The sequence below is a fragment of the Echeneis naucrates genome, chromosome 7 (genome assembly GCF_900963305.1).
Source record: "Echeneis naucrates chromosome 7, fEcheNa1.1, whole genome shotgun sequence".
Taxonomy (NCBI): Eukaryota; Metazoa; Chordata; class Actinopteri; order Carangiformes; family Echeneidae; genus Echeneis; species Echeneis naucrates.
The window spans coordinates 12,978,402-12,996,625 of record NC_042517.1 but is presented as its reverse complement, the minus strand read 5'-3'; the positions used below and the strand labels follow the sequence as shown (position 1 = coordinate 12,996,625).

Sequence of the window (18,224 nt, the reverse complement as noted above, 5' to 3'; positions counted from 1 at the left end):
ACAGCTTCAAATGAATGAACAAAGCTTGCAAATCCAAAAGTCTCACATACAAAATTCATTTTTGTGTGTGTGTGCATGAAAAGACAAATGAGAGTTCATCATTTTCTTCACTCACACACATGCACACAGCAGAAAGTTGTTCTGTTGCCATTTACAATTTGACCAGATAACCTACTCCCATACTGGTCCATTTCAAGAACAGCTTCTATTCCAAAATATTATCACCTGCAACAAATTTACCTCAGGCGCACACAGCGGTTCCACAAAATACACACACACACACACACGCCACATACAGGAAGGCTTCATATAAGGCAGGGTCAACCTTCAGTCTCTCGCGAAGGGGAATATTGTGCATAATGACAGAGTGGAAAGGGGTGGTAATAACACCCTGCCGAGATAATATGACAGTGGCGGGCCAAAAAAAGCCCCCCTCAAAAATCCTACCTTGATCTCTCCTAAGTAGCTGAATCAAGGCTGGGAGGATTTAATTGCCAGTCTGTCTTTGGTAGACACAGAGGAGCTGACTGGGGATTCCAGGAGAGATGGAGAGAAGAAAGATGGGCGCTAAGGGAGGAGGCATGATGCAAAAATTATGCCATGGAATGAGGGTGAAGACAGCGGATCTCTGACACCACTACCCACCAGGCCTGTCAACCCTCAGCTTGACAATATGGAAAATACAAACTGGGGCCAGTGCACGTGCTCCAGCCATAGAAGCAAATGCACACCAGTTTAATCCTGCAGATAAATCTCCCACTGGCTCTACATCCAACAGCAACATAACTTTTGGGAACTGCTGGCATTTGTTACTTGTAGTGTGAGAGATTTTGTGTTGGTACAATACACAAAAACAGAGCCTCACACAACTACATGCTGACAGGCGCACACATGCACATGGATCTCGTGAACTGATCTCTCCAGTCATACCAGAGATCGATGTAGCTGGCCTGCAAAGCTAAATCCTTTGACTTTACTTTTCTTTTCTTTTTGACACTGTATCTGTATTATTACCTGCACAAAGGTGTTAAAGATGGGCCGGTCAAAATAACACAGCTCTCTTCCTTTCAACATGACTGATATGCTGTTTGTCTCTTTTCCCCTTAAATCAATGACAGCACTGATAACGTTACTTTGGGAGAGTAGCCACATGTTGGTCTTCATGTTGCAACTTGCTTAATCCTATTCAGGGTGGGTTTAATGGAGTTAATGAAAATGTCTGGATTGAGTCCCATTACATTCCAATGTGATATTTATCTCTGTAACACCTTGAGTGATGAAAGGACCCCATATAATTAAATTTGAACTATGGCACAGGCACAAAAAATCATTTTCCAGTGCAAGGCACAGCAAGTGCAGAGCCAGTCCGTGTGTGTATGAGACGGAGAGTGTTTGTGCTGTTTTGAGGTCAGTAATGACAGACAAATAGCTGTCAGGGCTAATAGGAGAGGACAGGCAGGGATGATGGGAACACAGAGAAAACAGTGCAGCGCAGCTCAACGCGGCCCGACTGTGGGGATGAGGCAAACAGTACTGCAACAGTGTCCACACAGTCAGACGGTCACAATGAGTACCTAAAACAAACACATCTAATGGCTAACTTCGACCCTTGCTGCTAATCCTGAGCCACATGGTTACACAGCCAACTCTATTTTATATAACTTTAGCGCTAATAGAAAGAGTGACATTTAAAGGAATACTCCACTAAAAATCTGTCATCCAAGGGTTGAATACTTACTGTCTGTGTGCTTCAAAAGTAGCCTTGCAAAGTTTGCAGGTTTCTTTTTCGCAGGTGACGGAAGCTGTAGAGAGCATAATGATTTGGTATGACTCATTGTTTGAATATATTTTAACTACTGTGATTTTAAAATGACATTAATTCAGCAAATCATAGCATTTTTTTCAGCCACCTGAAAATTAAAGACATAAAATGTTATTTTTATATTTTGCACTAAAATGAAAAATTGCTCCCATATTACATATAGATAGTTTTGATCAACACCCAGCAGTTTCAGTAGTGTTGCTTTTAAATCTGTAATGGGAAAAAAATTCACCAACTCATTCGCTCATGCAGCGGATTTAATATTCCTCCCTTCCAACACCTCTTTGCTCTTTTAAATTCCCTGCTGTCTGCTTCTTTCTCAGGTTTCTATCTTTTTATCTATTTTTCCTTTGTAATTAATTCTCCATCCCTGGCTTACAGCCAGTCAGGTTGGTAAAATGATCACAGAGTTGAGCAAAGATGTGTGTGATCGTCGCTGACTGAGGGCAATGTCTTAGTCAGTGATGGATGGACTGTTGGAATGCAATGGAGGAGGAACCGGAGCGCTGCTTTGTTGTGTCTGTTGAAAGACAGTTATCCACTGCAGTGGAGGAAGATTAGAGTCGTGGCACTGGTGGAGAGTGGAGAGAAAATGCTCCCAGTACTTTGGCGCAGTGCAAAACAGCATGAGACAGATAAGGAGATGGAGAGAGAAAACTAGAAAAAGAGCCAGAGAGAAAAAAGAGGACAAGGTGACATTCGTCGTCTGAAGGCAACACACTGGAACATGTCTCCTCTCTGCCTCCCCCCGCTCTGTCTCCACCTGTATGCCGTCCTCCATTGTTTTCCTTTCTGCAGCCTGCTTGGATCCACTCCCACTTGTTCCCAGGTACCCTCCACCCCCACCCACCCTCATTTCTCTCCCATCTCCTCCCTTTCTTTCCTTGTTCAAGCGGTCACACACCCTGGTGGAACAATAGCCGGTGAATTTATTCCCATGCACCTCCCAGAAACTCGTGCCCTTAGGTATGGAATTCTATCACTCAGTCACAGACAGGTTGATCAGCCCAAATACACTTCAAGGTTCGAGGGAGAGCAACAAAGACGGCTGATTCTCCGTGAGATTAGGCCACCACCCTCAGGGTGAATAAGAGGAAAGGAGGAGGCACAGCGAGTAGGTGGCTGATGCATGAAGAAAAAAAAAATAAACCTGTGTTGTTTGAAGAACATTAACCGTAATATACCCCTGCTGAGTGTTTGGAGGTCCAGTTCATTTCTCCTTTTCTCCAGGGAGGGTAAAGGGCAATATGCTATCAGCCTGATAGAGTGGGGGAGGAAACTTTATGGTTGATGGCCAGTGCCTTCATTGTAGCCCTGCAGTATATTGTCTATGAATATGGAGTAGCCTAACAAATGAGCATGTCCTCTAACGTGGTGCTCTCTCTTCTTCCCCACGGCAGTCTAACCACAGCCCAATCTCTTTAAGTGCTGGGGGGTCTCCTCTGTAATGTCACTTGTCATTGGTGTGACCACAAATGACACTTTTGTTTGAATCAACATCCATCACACCCCCTCACCCCTGTAAGGAATTGCAGGCAGCTGGGGAAGTGTGCACACTTAGAGAAGTTTAAAAAAATCAAAAAAGATTAATTGAAATGTAAAACACAGTGCTGAACTGGTGCAGAGGCACGGTTTAATTGAATTTTTAGAGTGAAGAACACACCAAAATCCCCCTTGGATGCTAATTCCCTTGGTGTTGCTCATTATCTGTAAAGGGGAAACCTCCTTGAACCAAACCTGAGCTCATTTGTCAAGGCAGAGAGCAGTTTTTTCCCTCTTTGCTCTTATACATAGAAGGTAAAGTGGGAGCAAGCGCTACGCTTTTTCAAACCACCTCCCACACCTTCAAGCTCAGCTGAGGCATATTCAGCATATTTTTCCATGATAGTAGGTGATGCATTATTCAGTGAGCTTTGGTTCATCTTGGCTGTAATAAATCTCTGGTCTACAGACATGTGGACATAAACCAACATAAACTCTACACAATTTTCTCTCGTGTTGATGTATGATGAATAAAGAGGAACTGTCTGAATCACATCTCTGTGGAGAGATCTTAAACAAAGCCTATCATTGATGAAAGGAACGCCGGGGCTTTTGAAAAGCTCTCAAAAAGCAGCATGGTAATGAGAGTAATGAGGATATCAGACACTGAACGTGGTGCAATATGCTTGTTAAATGTGTCAGCTGAATTACACCAGAGGTTCACCGCTGTTAATCAAAACACAGCTAAACACTAGAACCCAACACCGCAAATATTCTGGCCTATGCCTCAGCATTTCCTCACATCACAGTGATATTTTAGGACACCTTATTGTAGATACTGCCAAAAAAAGAGACTTGAAGCTTGCAACGAGTGTAACATGTACCTGGGAATGGTCAGTGCTGGCCCAGGACCGGACAGTTTCAAAGAGAGTTAGAGAAGGAGTGTAAAAGACTTTGGTATGTCGCAGGCCTAAGACCTTCTGCTGTTGTCCTCCTACATCGTCAAAGTCAAACATTTACTCACTGCAGAGTTGTTTTAAATACGACTCTGCTCTTTGAGTGGAGCATATTGGAAACTGCTGTTATTTGCTCTTGTGGAGGAGGGTTACATGAGATGACTAATCTGATACCGCTTTCGTATCTCATACCACATGTCTGTTAACCATAAGGCTACAGGCCTGCACCTTAACTCACTCTGCCCCTTTTCCTCCCCTTCCTCCTCCTCTTCATCACTCACACCCACCCCCCATGTCACCCTTTGGCAGCTTAGTACATCTGAACATTGCAGGAGAAAAAGGGAGGATGGGTAGAAACAAGCTATGATTGTCCAACAGAGTTTTCTGGGAGAGCAGAGTGGAAGACTGAGTTCAGCACGATGGCTTAGGTGCTGCTTGTCTTTGCAGCCTGGGCTTCATTGTTGTTATGATTTATTTTTTAATGAGCAGCACCCCTCTCCCTACTGCTATACAAAGGCCTGATTGAATCTGGCGTACCATTAGCATGTTAAAGAGGCCCAGCTTCATCTGTGAGCTGTTGACTGACAGTGGATATCATCTCTGTAATTGCTCTGTATGCTGGAGCCAGAGCCAGCCAGAGAGAGAGAGAGACATAGAGTGCGAAAGAGAGTGAGCCTGTGGAGGAAGGGGAGTTGAAGAAAGATTGGGGTGGTGGGGGGATTAGGATTTAAGATGGGGGATGCGGGAAAGAGGGGGATAATTGGTGAGAGGAGCTGGTGGAACAGGCTTCATCTCTGTATATCTCAATTTGGTATGGTTGGGACCTCATGCAGAGAGCTGGGAATAGTCTGTTTGAATAAGTTTGGGGGTTTTTTTTTTTTTTTTTTTGAAAGCTCGGCACAGCTCGTGACTCTTATCAAAGCAGAATCAGTGGTTGCATTACGCACTGCATATATGGGAAATGTTATGATGCACCGAATTTTACAGCTATTTGTGTTCAGGTCGCAGAAAAGCACATACAGTATGATATTTTTTACTGCTGTCATTTTGAACAGAAATATACGCATACTGTAAGGAAATGACACTCTCCCTGACACCTTTGTGTGACAATTGTACATTTCCACCTCTGATTTTTTTCTCACATTTGCACGACGTCGATCCCTCTGCGCCCTTCCTCTGTTTTTAATCTCACAGCATTCCCTCAAACTCTTCCACATGTATTTCCTCATCCCCTGCGTCACTGAGCGGCTCCCCTCCACCTGCACCTCCTGCTCCTCTTCATCTTCCATGCTCTTCCTCATCTGTTCTTCTGCCTCTCCCTCTCTCTCTGTCCCTCTCTTTCTCTGCAGTAAATGGTAATTGAACAAACAGTGTGGAGTGTTGGAGAAGAGCTGCAGAAAAGATGTGGATTCAAACAAACACTGCCATGCATCCAAAATGAACCACCGCCTCTCCACTGCTCTGTTGTGACAGTGTGACATACATGCAGTACCACATCAGCCTTGTGTATTAATATTGGAGGACAGCCCAATGGCACCATGGTGAGTGAGTGGAGGTGCGTGTTTGTTTGCGTGAGTGCATGTGTGTCAGAGAGAGAGAGAGAGAGAGACTGAGATGTGCAGAACCAGCACATTTCATCTCCAGGTGGTGATGAAAGATGTCAAGCACACAGTAGTACTCATATCCCAAATATGCACAACATTGCAAAAGGCAACTCTCACCAGAGTCAACATGGCCTGAGTAATGTGGACTTGCTGTATTAAATTCAGGACTGTCCAAGGAGAATGTGATTGGTGCTGCATGAACTACGTACATACATTACAACTGTTTGCATAAAGGTGTTTTCAAATCTTATCATGACTTCATTAATTGAAAAGAAGTCAACTGTCATGCAGCTGAATGAACTATATAATGACATAATGGGGCTTCTGCAGTAAAAATGCACATGATGTCACAGTGTGTCCTATAGACTGGATAGATTTACTAAGTGACAGAACTGATGTGCCACATTAATGCTTACAGACTTTACTTCGACACACAGCAGCTTGTTACATCAACTGAAAGGTTTTAAAAATCAGCTTCAATGTTCTAACCAACTCTGTCTGCGTTGATGTTTTGTGTTGTGGCCTTGATTCTTTTTTCTTCTGTTATGGATATGTAGAATTGTGTCATTTGTTGGTCTCTGGCAAACATAAAGCTCTGAAGAAAAAAAAAATGCCCAAAAGTAAAACATTTCCTTGTTTAGATTGAAAAATTAAGTATTTTAAAATGCTTAGCATTATGAAATGCTTACTTATCATGGTTGTTTGCATTGGACATGCTTCATAAAGTAAAGTAAAAGATTTCTAGGTTAACCCTGATAGCACTGTTCACTTACATTAAAAATACTCTCTATATTCCATAGAAAGGAGGTGAAGTATTTTAAAGCTTGCATCAAATCTGACATGTTGATGACTTATCAACATGGCAGAGCTAATCACAACCTGACACTTTTGAACTGCATATGACTTTTGCACTTGCATGATTTATATGTTGTGTATACTAATATTGTTTTCCCCAATCTAACATTTTCAGATTTTACAGTTCTGTTTTTTTTTTTTTTTTATCTTCAGTTGATTGTGCATCAATGTAAATAATGTGAATATTTGGATGCATGTGTAATGCTTATGTTGTTTAATGATAGAATAGAACCAAATCAGAAAGAAGCAAACCCCTTCATATGACGCTCTGTTAATTATTTTCACAAAAACTACTCTAATTAGTATCAGTATGTGTCTCGCACAAGAAGTATGCAGAAGAGCATATCAGCATCTTCCACTAACAACAATGACTCTTCACAATTACATGTTTTGACATCACATGTGAAAGTCAGGTAACAACACACTTTTGTGGGCGCATCTGTCCTTTCTCCTCTCTCACCTTCATGGATCATAAAAATCTGTTGGGCCAGATCTTGCTCTTCCAAAATATCAAAGCTGCTGAACACCATGCACCCTGCAAATATACAATGCATTCATGAACACACACAACATTGTCGTCCTCTGTACGCCGCAGGCAGTCCTTGCTCCACTAACACACCATGAAATCTCCAACACTCACACCACATTTACATGACATTACCGCTGAAGTGCTATAAAATTGGTGCCTGAATAGCAACTGCTGAGATCCGTCGTTTGTGTGCATGTGTCTTTGTTTCTGTGATGGCAAAGCACAACAGGAGTTTTGATTCCTATTTAAACTGGGCTGATTGTCAAAAACATAATCTTACCAATGTCTGTGAAATGGAGAATATTAGTGTGCGCTTGTGTGAATTCTACATTTGAGTTGAGACTATATTAAAGTCTGTTGTTCGGCTGTAATGATCTCCAATGGTCTCCTGTGCGCTGCTCTGGGATTAGTATGGTAATCGTGGAGCATGTTGACACACACTGTTAGTCAGATTGATGTGTTTGTTTGAGTGGTGTGAGGCTACACAGCTTTACACACTGACTGACTGCATTAGCTACTTGCTACTAATCTGAGACTTAATGGCTTTCCCCAACAATGTTGTTCCCATGCACATTGTTTCATTCAAATGCTTGCTGGGTCTGATTGTAAACTCTTGAGATCTATCACTGTTACTTTCCCTTACACAAACACTCTGTCCAAATCACTGTAACTGTGTGTGAAAACGTAGTTTATCACTAGCAATTATCCTCCAAGTAATACCCTCTCTTTTCTGTCTTGATCTAAACAAATGAGACCAGTCAGACTTTCAGATTCAGTGAATATTGATGCTGCCCCAAAGGCCAATACTGACATATTTATGGCGTGTTCATGTTTGTGGATGTGTCCTAAGTAGAGGACAAAGAGGATCAGACTGGTTGATATCAGCGATCATACAAACAGCCTGAGGAAACACACTTTGGTGTTCATGTCAAACCAACTGCTCCACTCTTCTGAACATGAGCATTCAAAAAGCACCATGTTCATATCAAAGGCTGCATCTTGCAGTTCTTGGAGCTATTCTAGATTTGGCCACAGCTTGAGATAGCTTCTGCGACAGAGATAAAGATTTTCTCATGTGGCAGCAAATTTAAGCTTCTCTACTCAGTAGCAGCGCTGATGTATGTATGCATGCCTTTACATGTTCCTGTGCACGTGACGTTATACCACTGCCACTGGGATGGAAAGCCCTGCTGAAGCAGTGTGGGCTTGTGTGCTGGCAGTGGCTCCGCTGCTGCAGAAAAGACAGACAGATGTGACGCAACTGTGACGGTGACAACAAACCATTATGTAGCCTTTCCTGCTTCTGACCTGCGAGCTGCACACTTTCCACCCCCCGTTACTCTCATCCCCCTGCCTCCCTCTCCTGCTATCAGAGCCTCAGACTGCGGCAGCACGGGGCAGTGAGGCGGAAAATACAGTGATTGTTTCTGACGAAAATAGAGGGAGAGGAAGCAAAGGAGAGGGGGAGTCAAAGAATCACAGCGCAAGGGGACAACAGAAGAAATGCACTGAGAGAGAAAGAGAGAGGGAGAGAGATAGTATTTGAGGAAACCGTTTTTAAGGTCACTGTGTGGCTACACAGGTTCAGAGGAGACTTGTAGAAAGTAACAGCTCCACCATGAACCCCTGATATTTTGCATATTTGAGATAGTGAGTAAGAAAAATAAAAGGAGGCAAAAGCAAAAAAGACAGAGGGTGGAAGTAAGAGAAAGAGAGGGGGAGAGGGAGAGAAGGAGAGACAGAGAGAGAGAGAGCTGGACTGTAACATAAAGATCCTCACCTTGTTCTGCACCATGCACACACCCCAGCTGTCATCCAGCTTCGCTCTCTTTCTCCATCAGGGCCAGTGGGGACATGCATCATTCATGAGCAGGGACTTATTTGGCTGCGTCATCTCGTCATATAACTCAGTCAGTCAGTAACTTCTTTCTGGCTTAGGTTTTACCTTTTCTCAGGTAGCACGATGTACTAGACGCACCCAGGAAACATTACATGATGAACTGCACAGTGCCAGACTGCAGGAAGTGGTTTACTCAGCGAATGGTTTGTTAAAGATTCGCCAGGACTTTGATTGAAGATTGAAATATACTTCAGTAGAGCCCATATGTTGCGCAAAATTATAAATATAAAAGATTAATTAAAGGATAAAAAAAACCAATCCAACTTGAGTCCACTATTCAGACATTATTAGTATGGTGCTGTTATTTATTTATTTTTTTTCCTTGAGACATTAAAACTGCCTTTTATAAAAGAGCTCTTCAATATTCATCAGAGCTGCTGCTAAAGAAAACCACATGCAGGGAGTGTAATATAAAAAGTTAATTATCTTAGAACGGCCATGTCCTGCCCCCAGCACCCTTTACGCCCAGCCTTTCCTCTTCCCTGAGTGCCTGTGTCGCAGGCTGCTGTGAGGCTGCCCGCTGTGAAGGTCACCCTCCCTGCAGCTATGGATTACATGGACACACACAGTCAGGCAGAATACGATACTGCCCTTGAGGGAAGGTCTGAGGCTCAGACTGGCAGAAATGAGCCCTTTGGAACTTGTGGACCCCACTGGGACCAGATAGAACTAGAAAATATGGCTACTTCTAGTGAACAATGTGTTCTGATGGCCACCTTTAACTAACTGCCTGTGGTAAAAAGAGCGAAAATTTGAGATTAGACATGGGTCCAGAAAGTCTAAATTTATCCAGCAGAAGTTCCCAAAAAAGTGACTATTCCTTTTCTGTCTGTGATTGGTACAGATTCAAACAGACATCAGTTCGCTCCGGTGTGTCCATGTCTGTTGCTCATGCTCCCCGCCAAAGTATGTAAAAGGGAAATTCTGGTACCAGAGCAGGGCTGACTGGCCAACAACAGCCCCAGATGAGTCACAGCACTCCCAGCAGGGACAAGAGAGAATCTGATCCTGTGGTCTTCATCAGGGGATATCAAAGAGCCTTCAAAAGAGCATTCATCCTTGTGTTTTCTAGCACAAATTCAAAGAAGAGGGTGACGCCTTTTATCCTTCGAAATGGTGCAATGAGTGTCATTTTGTTCTTTTTCCTGGATTGGGACCAGTGCCATTTGACAATGGTTCTCATTGGATTTGTGCCACTGTTTAGAGTTCACAGGAGACAAAAAAATATATATGCACACACATGCACACAGGCAGGTTTGGCAGATCGTGTTGTCCTTTGCTGGTTTGGCTCTCCCTGCTGTGACCTTAATTTGTTCTGTCTTGAGAATGAGTGCACGCCGGGCAGCTGATGCACCTCAAGGGGGCAAACTGACAGGATGTGTGAGCTTTATGTGGGTTTGGACATATGTAGGAGAAAGACAGAGATAGAATGATCTCAAGAGGAGGATAAAGATGGAGACAAACAAGGAGGCTCAAAGACAAAGCATACGTACAGGTGTCCATGTGATGTGATTATGCTTATGATTGTCTTAGGTGAACTGCGTTCACAGTTTTGAGTAGAGGACATGGGAAGTATGTGAGATCTGAGAAAGTGCTGGATGCAGAGCCACCAATAAAAGCAAAAGAACACAAGCTGTCTCCCTGCCGGCTAATCCTCTAATGAAGATTTGTGGCAGTGGCTGGCCCGGTGATTATTGGCCCAGCTCAGAGACAAAAACCATCCTCGTTGCCACTGTAAATACAATCTCTCACATTTACACAAGCTATCACTGGCGCAAATGAGAAAATTTAGAACTGAGGCAGCAGCGCTGCCATACCAACGCATGTGGGCTGGCTACAGCAGTGCTCAGACATGCTGTCAAACCACTGATGCTAATTTAATAAGCGATTCCAATACAAGCCCAAACGTTAACCAAAATTATTCAGATGTGAAGAATGCAATGTAAAGTCGCTTATGTTATTGCTGCTATTCCTGTCTCATTGGGCCAGGATTGGGCTGATCCTGACTATGCTAATTATATGGAAATACTTGTTTCCATCCTTCCTCTCTGCCTCCCATTTGTTGCATTTCATCAGTGCTCCTTTTGAAGCACATTAACAGCCATTGTGTAGGTTTCGATATTATCTTAGTGCTGCATTGAAGGCTATCCATGCTCCACAGCTGCAGAAGGAGAATCTGTCAGTGGAGGATTTGACTACTCAAACTTCCTTCGAACATCATGCCTCTCATCTTTATATATGACAAAGACCAAAATTACTCTAATAAATGTGTGTTTTTTCATAACAGTCACACTACAAGAAAACCAAGAGCCTAAAATGCAGCAACTGACCAGCATCAGCACAGTACCAACAGAGTAAATGGATAGAATGACTACTGCAAATACCACACTACCTCTGTGTCCCTTACAGCCTTCTAATCCACACCTCTGGCACCTCGCCCTCCCAATCCTCCCTTTCTCCTCCACCCACTTCCCCTAGGCAAGGGCAGGGAGCTGTGCTGCAGGTCCTGGCAGAGCCCCTTCTCCTCTCACCTTCTCCCTCTCCCTCCTTCTCTCTCTGTCTCTCTCTGCCTCTGAGGGGTAGGGCTGCTTTTTCGGGGAAGTTGTTGTGTGGAGACAGGTGTGCATACCAGACGCCACACTAAGCCCTGTGCCACGCGGATCCCGTAACTACCTGCAAGCCAGACGCTCATCCAATACTCAACTTAGCATTTCCAAAGAACCCTTCTGATGGCAGGAGCCACAGTACATGTCAAAGAGGGCAGTCCTTACCTGAACGCAGAATGCTCTGCATCTCATCAGCCAATATGCACACACCATTTGAAACACATTTGAAGAGATTTAGTTGGTCGGGGGAAGGTGTTAAGGTGGAGATTTAGGCTATTTTGAGCCGTTCATGTAACATTACGGATTAAAAGCTAGCTTGAGGGATCTTGGAAGAAAAAAACACCACTATTCATTCAGTCTGTGTGTCTGGAAAACGCTTCAGTAGTACATGAAGAGCAGTTTGGATGGATGAGGTCACAGCGTGAGGAGATGTCCTTGTAGCGATAAGTAAAGTTCAGGCAGTGCTGTAGGTTGACATTCCCAACACTTGTGTCAGATATATACTGCTCATGTTTCCTCTATGTATGAGTCAGATGATACAGTGAGACTAGCTCAATGCTTGTATGTTGGAAGGAAGCATCTATTTCTCCCCGCGGGCCAGCTTTAACTGAAGAATTGTCACCCTACCCCACATCCAGTCTTTCTCATCTTGCCGTTTGCTCATTTCCTCTCTGCCTTTATCTTTTCAGTGCTACATTAAGTCTCTCTCTTCTTCCACTGTTCACTCAATCCTTCCCTTTGGTTGCTTCATCAGCTTCCTCCTCCTCCTCAGCTTCATCTTTTTCTCCGGGCCATGCCTGTATGAATTGACCTTGCTCCATCTCAAGGAGAATTGATATCACTTTTGGTCTTTGTGTGAAACCCTGTCTTAACAACACTCAGAGGAATTTCCCCTTTTCCCCATAGCTCCATGGAGGTAATTCTCTTTCATGAGGACACTTTTCATTCTATTTTTCCATCTGACTTTCTCTCTCTCCCCCCCCCCTCCTCTTCTGTGCACACAGAAGTGGAGCAGAAATGATTAATGCAACATCGCCGCCAAACATTAACTTTATACAACCTTTTCATGCTCGGATGCTGTTGTGGAAATTGCTCCTCATGTAACTTCTAACGTTCCTGAATTATCAAAGTAATTAATCAATCTATCAATCAGTTTTGCTTATTTGATCAAAATGAGGAGGGCTGGTCAGCTCATTGTTTACTACCAAATACATCTGAAGCTCTAAAGGATAGCATGCCTCAAAACATGAACATTGATCACTAAAACAGGTAACTGAAAAAGATCAATAAGTTTTGACATAGTCAGAGTAAAAATGTAGAAACAATGTCAATATATATCCTACAAGATCAAGACAACACTGCAATTTTGCAAAGCCTTGAACGCTGCAGCATGAAGACTCATCTGTACATCTTTCCACTTTGTGATCAGAGTGACTGTTGAAGCTTGCTGAGCGTGTCCCAGGTGTCTTGTGACCCCAGGACTCCCAGTAAGTAGACTGCCTTGGTGAATGCGCTAATGTGACACCATAATCACACGCAGGTGTATTTTTGTGCTTCACAGAGCAACAGCACCAAGCTGTCGGTGGGGGCAGGTGCCGGCACTGGTGTGTGTGCATATAAACTGTACATTTTATTCAAGCGCTTCAGTTATACAGGCACTGAAGTGCCCAGCATGTTTACATTCTGTGCATGTTCTCCTTAAAAAGACCTCATCGCTCTAATTCACTAAATGAAACCATGCATGCTCGGGTGCCATTGAGGCCTTTTTCTTTTAATGAATGGACATTGATAGAGGGCACTGCAGTGAGGCCAATGAAGCAGTGGGAGTCAGAGGAACAGACACTTCCACTGCTCTCTGTTCTGCAGCGGTACGCACGCTGATGGGCCACACACGCACACACCCACACACATGCACAAACAGACACAATAGGTTGCCTTCCCACCAGTCCAATAGCAGGACTATTCATTAGAGTCTCTTACAGACGATATTGACAACCTGCTGACACAGAGTCACTCCAGCATAAACAAATGGAGCGATAGAGAAGAGCAGGGGAGGGCAGGAGGGCATGGAGGAGACCTGTTATTGGGTTTTTTTGACTGAGGAGTCCCCTCCATAAAATAACTCTTAGCCCGGCTTTAGAAAAGGAAAAAATCAGAGATGCCACCTTTGTTGTTTTTATTCATCCACATATATAAAGCGCCATAACACACACAAAATCCAGGTTAACATTAATCATGTTTCCCAGGTCAGTTCCAAGAACAATGGCCTATTATAATCATTATTAAAAGGATAATTCTTATTGAAAAGGGATCTTGGTCAAAAACATTGGACTGCCCGATCACATAGCAGCCTTTCAAACAGCCACTAGCCAGGGAAAATATTTCCACTGAAAGGAAATAGTGTATACTATATAAAAAAAGAAAACCTTGGAATTTGAAGCTTTTAAGAATATCTAATTTAGTGTTGAGTGAACAGAGGGATTTAGTGACATTTATCATTCACAGGTGCTACTCACTTATTAAGGCGTGTAGCTCATTCTTTTTAAGGCATTCAAAGTACCCATCCATAGTTTGTTCAGCATGTGTAACTGCCGATTTCTCAAGTTTCAGCTGCAATAAGGCGTTCCTGTTATATCTTGGATATGCAAAGACGCCTAAAGGGACTAACTGTGCTATGCATGGCAAGTATCTGGCTCATTAAGGAGTTATAATTACTGTGTCACTTTGACACAAACAAAGAGAGCAGATCCAAAATGGAAAATGGAGGCCAAAAAAACTGCTGATCAGCCCAAAGACACATTCTCAGGTCGCTCTTTGAGCTGACCTCTGGAACCAGGTGAGTGTGTGCAGGCAGTTGAATGGCTGAATGGAATGTGCAATAGCTATTCAGACAGGTCAACAGAGATAGACAGATTTTATTGAGACAAATGAGGCCAGAGTGGGCACTCGAACACAAAGACAAGTAGACGGATAGGCTGCATGGCCCTGAGCTCAGGAGGTCAGCTCTGACTCAAACAGACAAGACAGATGAGACATGAACTCACATCCAAACATGAAATGATTGTGACTGAACCCCCCCCCCAAAACACTTGGAGATGAAGCTAACAAAAGCTAACAAACTAAAATGTCCCACGATTTCTTGTCAGACATGGAGAGTTTTGGGTGACAGTGAGAAGATGTTAAAGACGCTATCTAAAAAACCAGATGGTCCCTCCAGGCATCAGCAAGCTGGAGGCGTAGAATTTCTTATTTATTTATTTATTTTTACGCAACATGGCGGCTATTCACAATGTGACCACTCCACACCAAACAGCTCTACACCAACAGGAGTCCAGTGATCATGTCCTCCATTAGCTTTCCATTGTTCTCTCATCACGTTGCTCCATTCTCTGTCCAGATGTCACACACAAATTTTATTACACAAACACTCACAGCATCAGTAGCAGCCCCTATACCCCGAACTTGGTGCAGAGCCCATGTCAGGCAGAGCTAAGCTGACTGCCCGCGGCTTTGCATGGAGCACTCTGTACAGCGCAACCACACATCCATTGCCATTGTCAGCATCAGGACTGTCATCACTATCACAGAAGCCAAAGACTTCTGCCAGGTCTACACATTGCCTATGTAGCTAGTTATCATGGATTTGTAAATATAGCGTCGAGGACAGAGCATCACCAGAAAAGGTTGTTTGCTCAAGGTCATCCAACACAAAGAATAAGAAGAGTCTAATAGCCATACACACGCCGCTGCATTCAGTTTATGCACATACTACTTGTATGTCACACACAAATTTGAAAGAACGATTTATATTGTTGTACAATGATATTTTATCAGAGCCTTGCAGATTTGTATCAGTTAGCATAATCAAGAAATTTGTTGATTGGAGGTCCAGATCAACCAGCACCAGAAATGCAAAGGTCATTACAATGACATTTCCCTTTTCGAGGGAAGAAAGCCGAAATATCAAATCACTCAGCACACAGCACACTCAGCCACAGTCATGCAAATGTTGAAGAATGTCAGCCACTGTAAAATCTCTATGTTCAGACAGAAATAATGGAAGATACTTATCTGACTGACAAATTAAAGAGGAGGAGTCTGTGTCAGTTTTTTGGCGGGTGTGGGTTGAAATTATTTTTACAAGCCATTAGATGTCATGAAAAACACACAGATCTGACATTTCTGAGCTGCAGCCGATTTCACTGTTTGAACAGCGTTTAGTCTAGCGTAATTATCTGTCATGTGGAGTCCATGTTCCTACAGAGGCAGAAAACATTATACAGCAAATCAGAGATCACATTACGTGTTTTGTTACCTCTACTACAATTATTCTGCCAAACAGTTAAAATTAACTCACTGTAATAAGTACTTCAAGCTTAAACCACCATGAGCAAGTTAACCTGCAGGCTGCTAGTGTGGTGAAGCTGTGGTTGACGGTCAAAGCTTCTGTTAGCATGTCCTGGCCAAATATCATTTACGGGAGCTGCTAGCACCTGCAGCCTGATCAAGACAGTACATGCCCAGCTGTTGAAAAAGGTTGAAGCCATTTTTCCCTTATTACAAGATGCATTAGCTGGAAATGTAACCCAGACAGACACAAGATGACACAAAGCTCAAGCTAAAACAAACAAAAGACAAGCAAAGTGAGTGTTAAAGCTTGCTGTTGAACAGTCCACTGCCTGAACTTTAATAACTCGCTTAGAGCCTTTAGCTGTTAGGAATACACTTTTGTCAAGGTAAACTCGCTCACCTCAGACTACATGACTCCCTATAATCATTAGAGATGTCTGTTTGAAAAACATGCCTGCCGGGAGAGCAGGGGAGCAGAGCAATGCCTGAATCAGTCCAGGCATGCGTTAAAACAAAGTAGCCTATCTGGCAGAGCACACAACAACACATACACGCTTATACCAAATGGACACACAATAACCACACAGTCTCACAGACAACAATGAATTAGAAGACTCTGGAACACTTTCACGAGCTATCACACAAGGTGCTACCCTTTACATGCAAAAACACACATTCTTCCTCTTATATCCAAACAGAAGTGCAGCAATATGATGGCTCAGATGACTGTACTTAGACAGGCGAGCTCACATCCTCTGTATGAATGCAAAAGCTGAATATGTGGAGCACAGAGACCACACAAAATCCCCTCTCGCAGACATGGCCAATATGAGACCAGAATACTAAAGAAGACAGAGCTGGCTGACTCAGAACAGATCCACACTGTATAATAACTAAAAGCTGCACTGTGCTTCAAGCGAGAGGCTGAATCTTTGAATGTTTTTCTTTGTAAAAGGCCACTGGCGTGATGGCCCTTTTGCCCATAAGTTATTAAAATGATTATTCGTCCAGGCTACATTAAAACTGGGCTCTTGTGTAACAAAGGCATAAAAGAAATATTTATGCACGTGATCGATTTACATTTCCTCAGTTTTCAGTAACTTGGTATTAAGCCACATTTGTCACTTCACCTCTGCTGGCAGGGTACGAGAATGGTTGAGTCTGATCATGTGATCAAAACAGCCCATAATGACACAGTCCAGCTGGAAACACTTTGACCTTCCCTGTCGTCACTCACACCTGCCATATTAATGGCAGACTATTATTGTAATTACATGTGCTAACCACGGTTTAAAGGTTCATCCCAGCCGGTGTTCAGCCATGACAGATGTCTGTGTGGAATGGAAAACAAGCATAGTACACTGTTAATGAAGAGCTGCTGGTGGTCAAGTTTAAGTACGGATTAGTGAGCCAGCAACATGACTGACCTCTCCAAAAATCTCCCATCATCCCACCAAAAAGCGACAACTCACCCAAGATCATGCTGTGTGCTGCTGCTTTGGTATCCCTGGGTTGACAAGTGAACCCTCTCTGTCCCTGTCTCTCCTGCTTTCGCCAAGAGACAATGGCTCCAAAATCTCTTCTCAGAGTTCCTCTCCACTCTCCAGAAAGAGGCAACTCAGAGAGGCAGCGCTTGGTGTGAGGAGAGACTGCTGCTGTTGCTGTTGTTGCTGCACATGTCGTCCCTTGCCCCCTTTCCTCTCCAGGTGAAAAACTGAATGTATGTGTGTATGTGAGGGAGAGAGAGAGAGAGCGTATGTATGCGTGTGGAGGAGGGGGTACGACGTTTCTGCAGTTGAGGCTCAGGTAAACCTGAGGACACTACGGAGGGGGTCTAGAGGCAGAGAGTAAGGAGAGAGAGAGAGAGAGAAGAGGGGAGTCAGAGAGAGGAGGGGGAGCCTAAAGTGTGACAGCCAATCACAGGGGGAGGCTACAGAGACAAGCGCTTCTTCTCCACAGCAGCCAGGAGGAATTGCAGTCCTCAACAAACAGCTGACAAGTAGTTTCTTCTCTCAACTGTGTCATTTCACACGGCGCCTTCAGGGAAGGTCTTCAGTACACAGAAAAGTCGGCGAATGCTTTGGTCTCTCTCTGTTAAACACACACTCCCTTTTCTACTT

General features: G+C 43.6%; 1 protein-coding gene across 1 annotated transcript in view; it reads right to left on the bottom strand.

The window, feature by feature from the left end:
* znf385a (zinc finger protein 385A) overlaps positions 1-18,163 on the bottom strand; it is a 51,090-nt gene extending 32,927 nt beyond the window's left edge. Inside the window, exon 1 of the mRNA XM_029506625.1 lies at positions 17,577-18,163. Coding sequence (XP_029362485.1) covers positions 17,577-17,586 — 10 coding nt within the window. The 5' untranslated portion in view covers positions 17,587-18,163. The remainder of the gene's footprint in view (positions 1-17,576) is intronic.
* Positions 18,164-18,224: the final 61 nt, after the last annotated feature.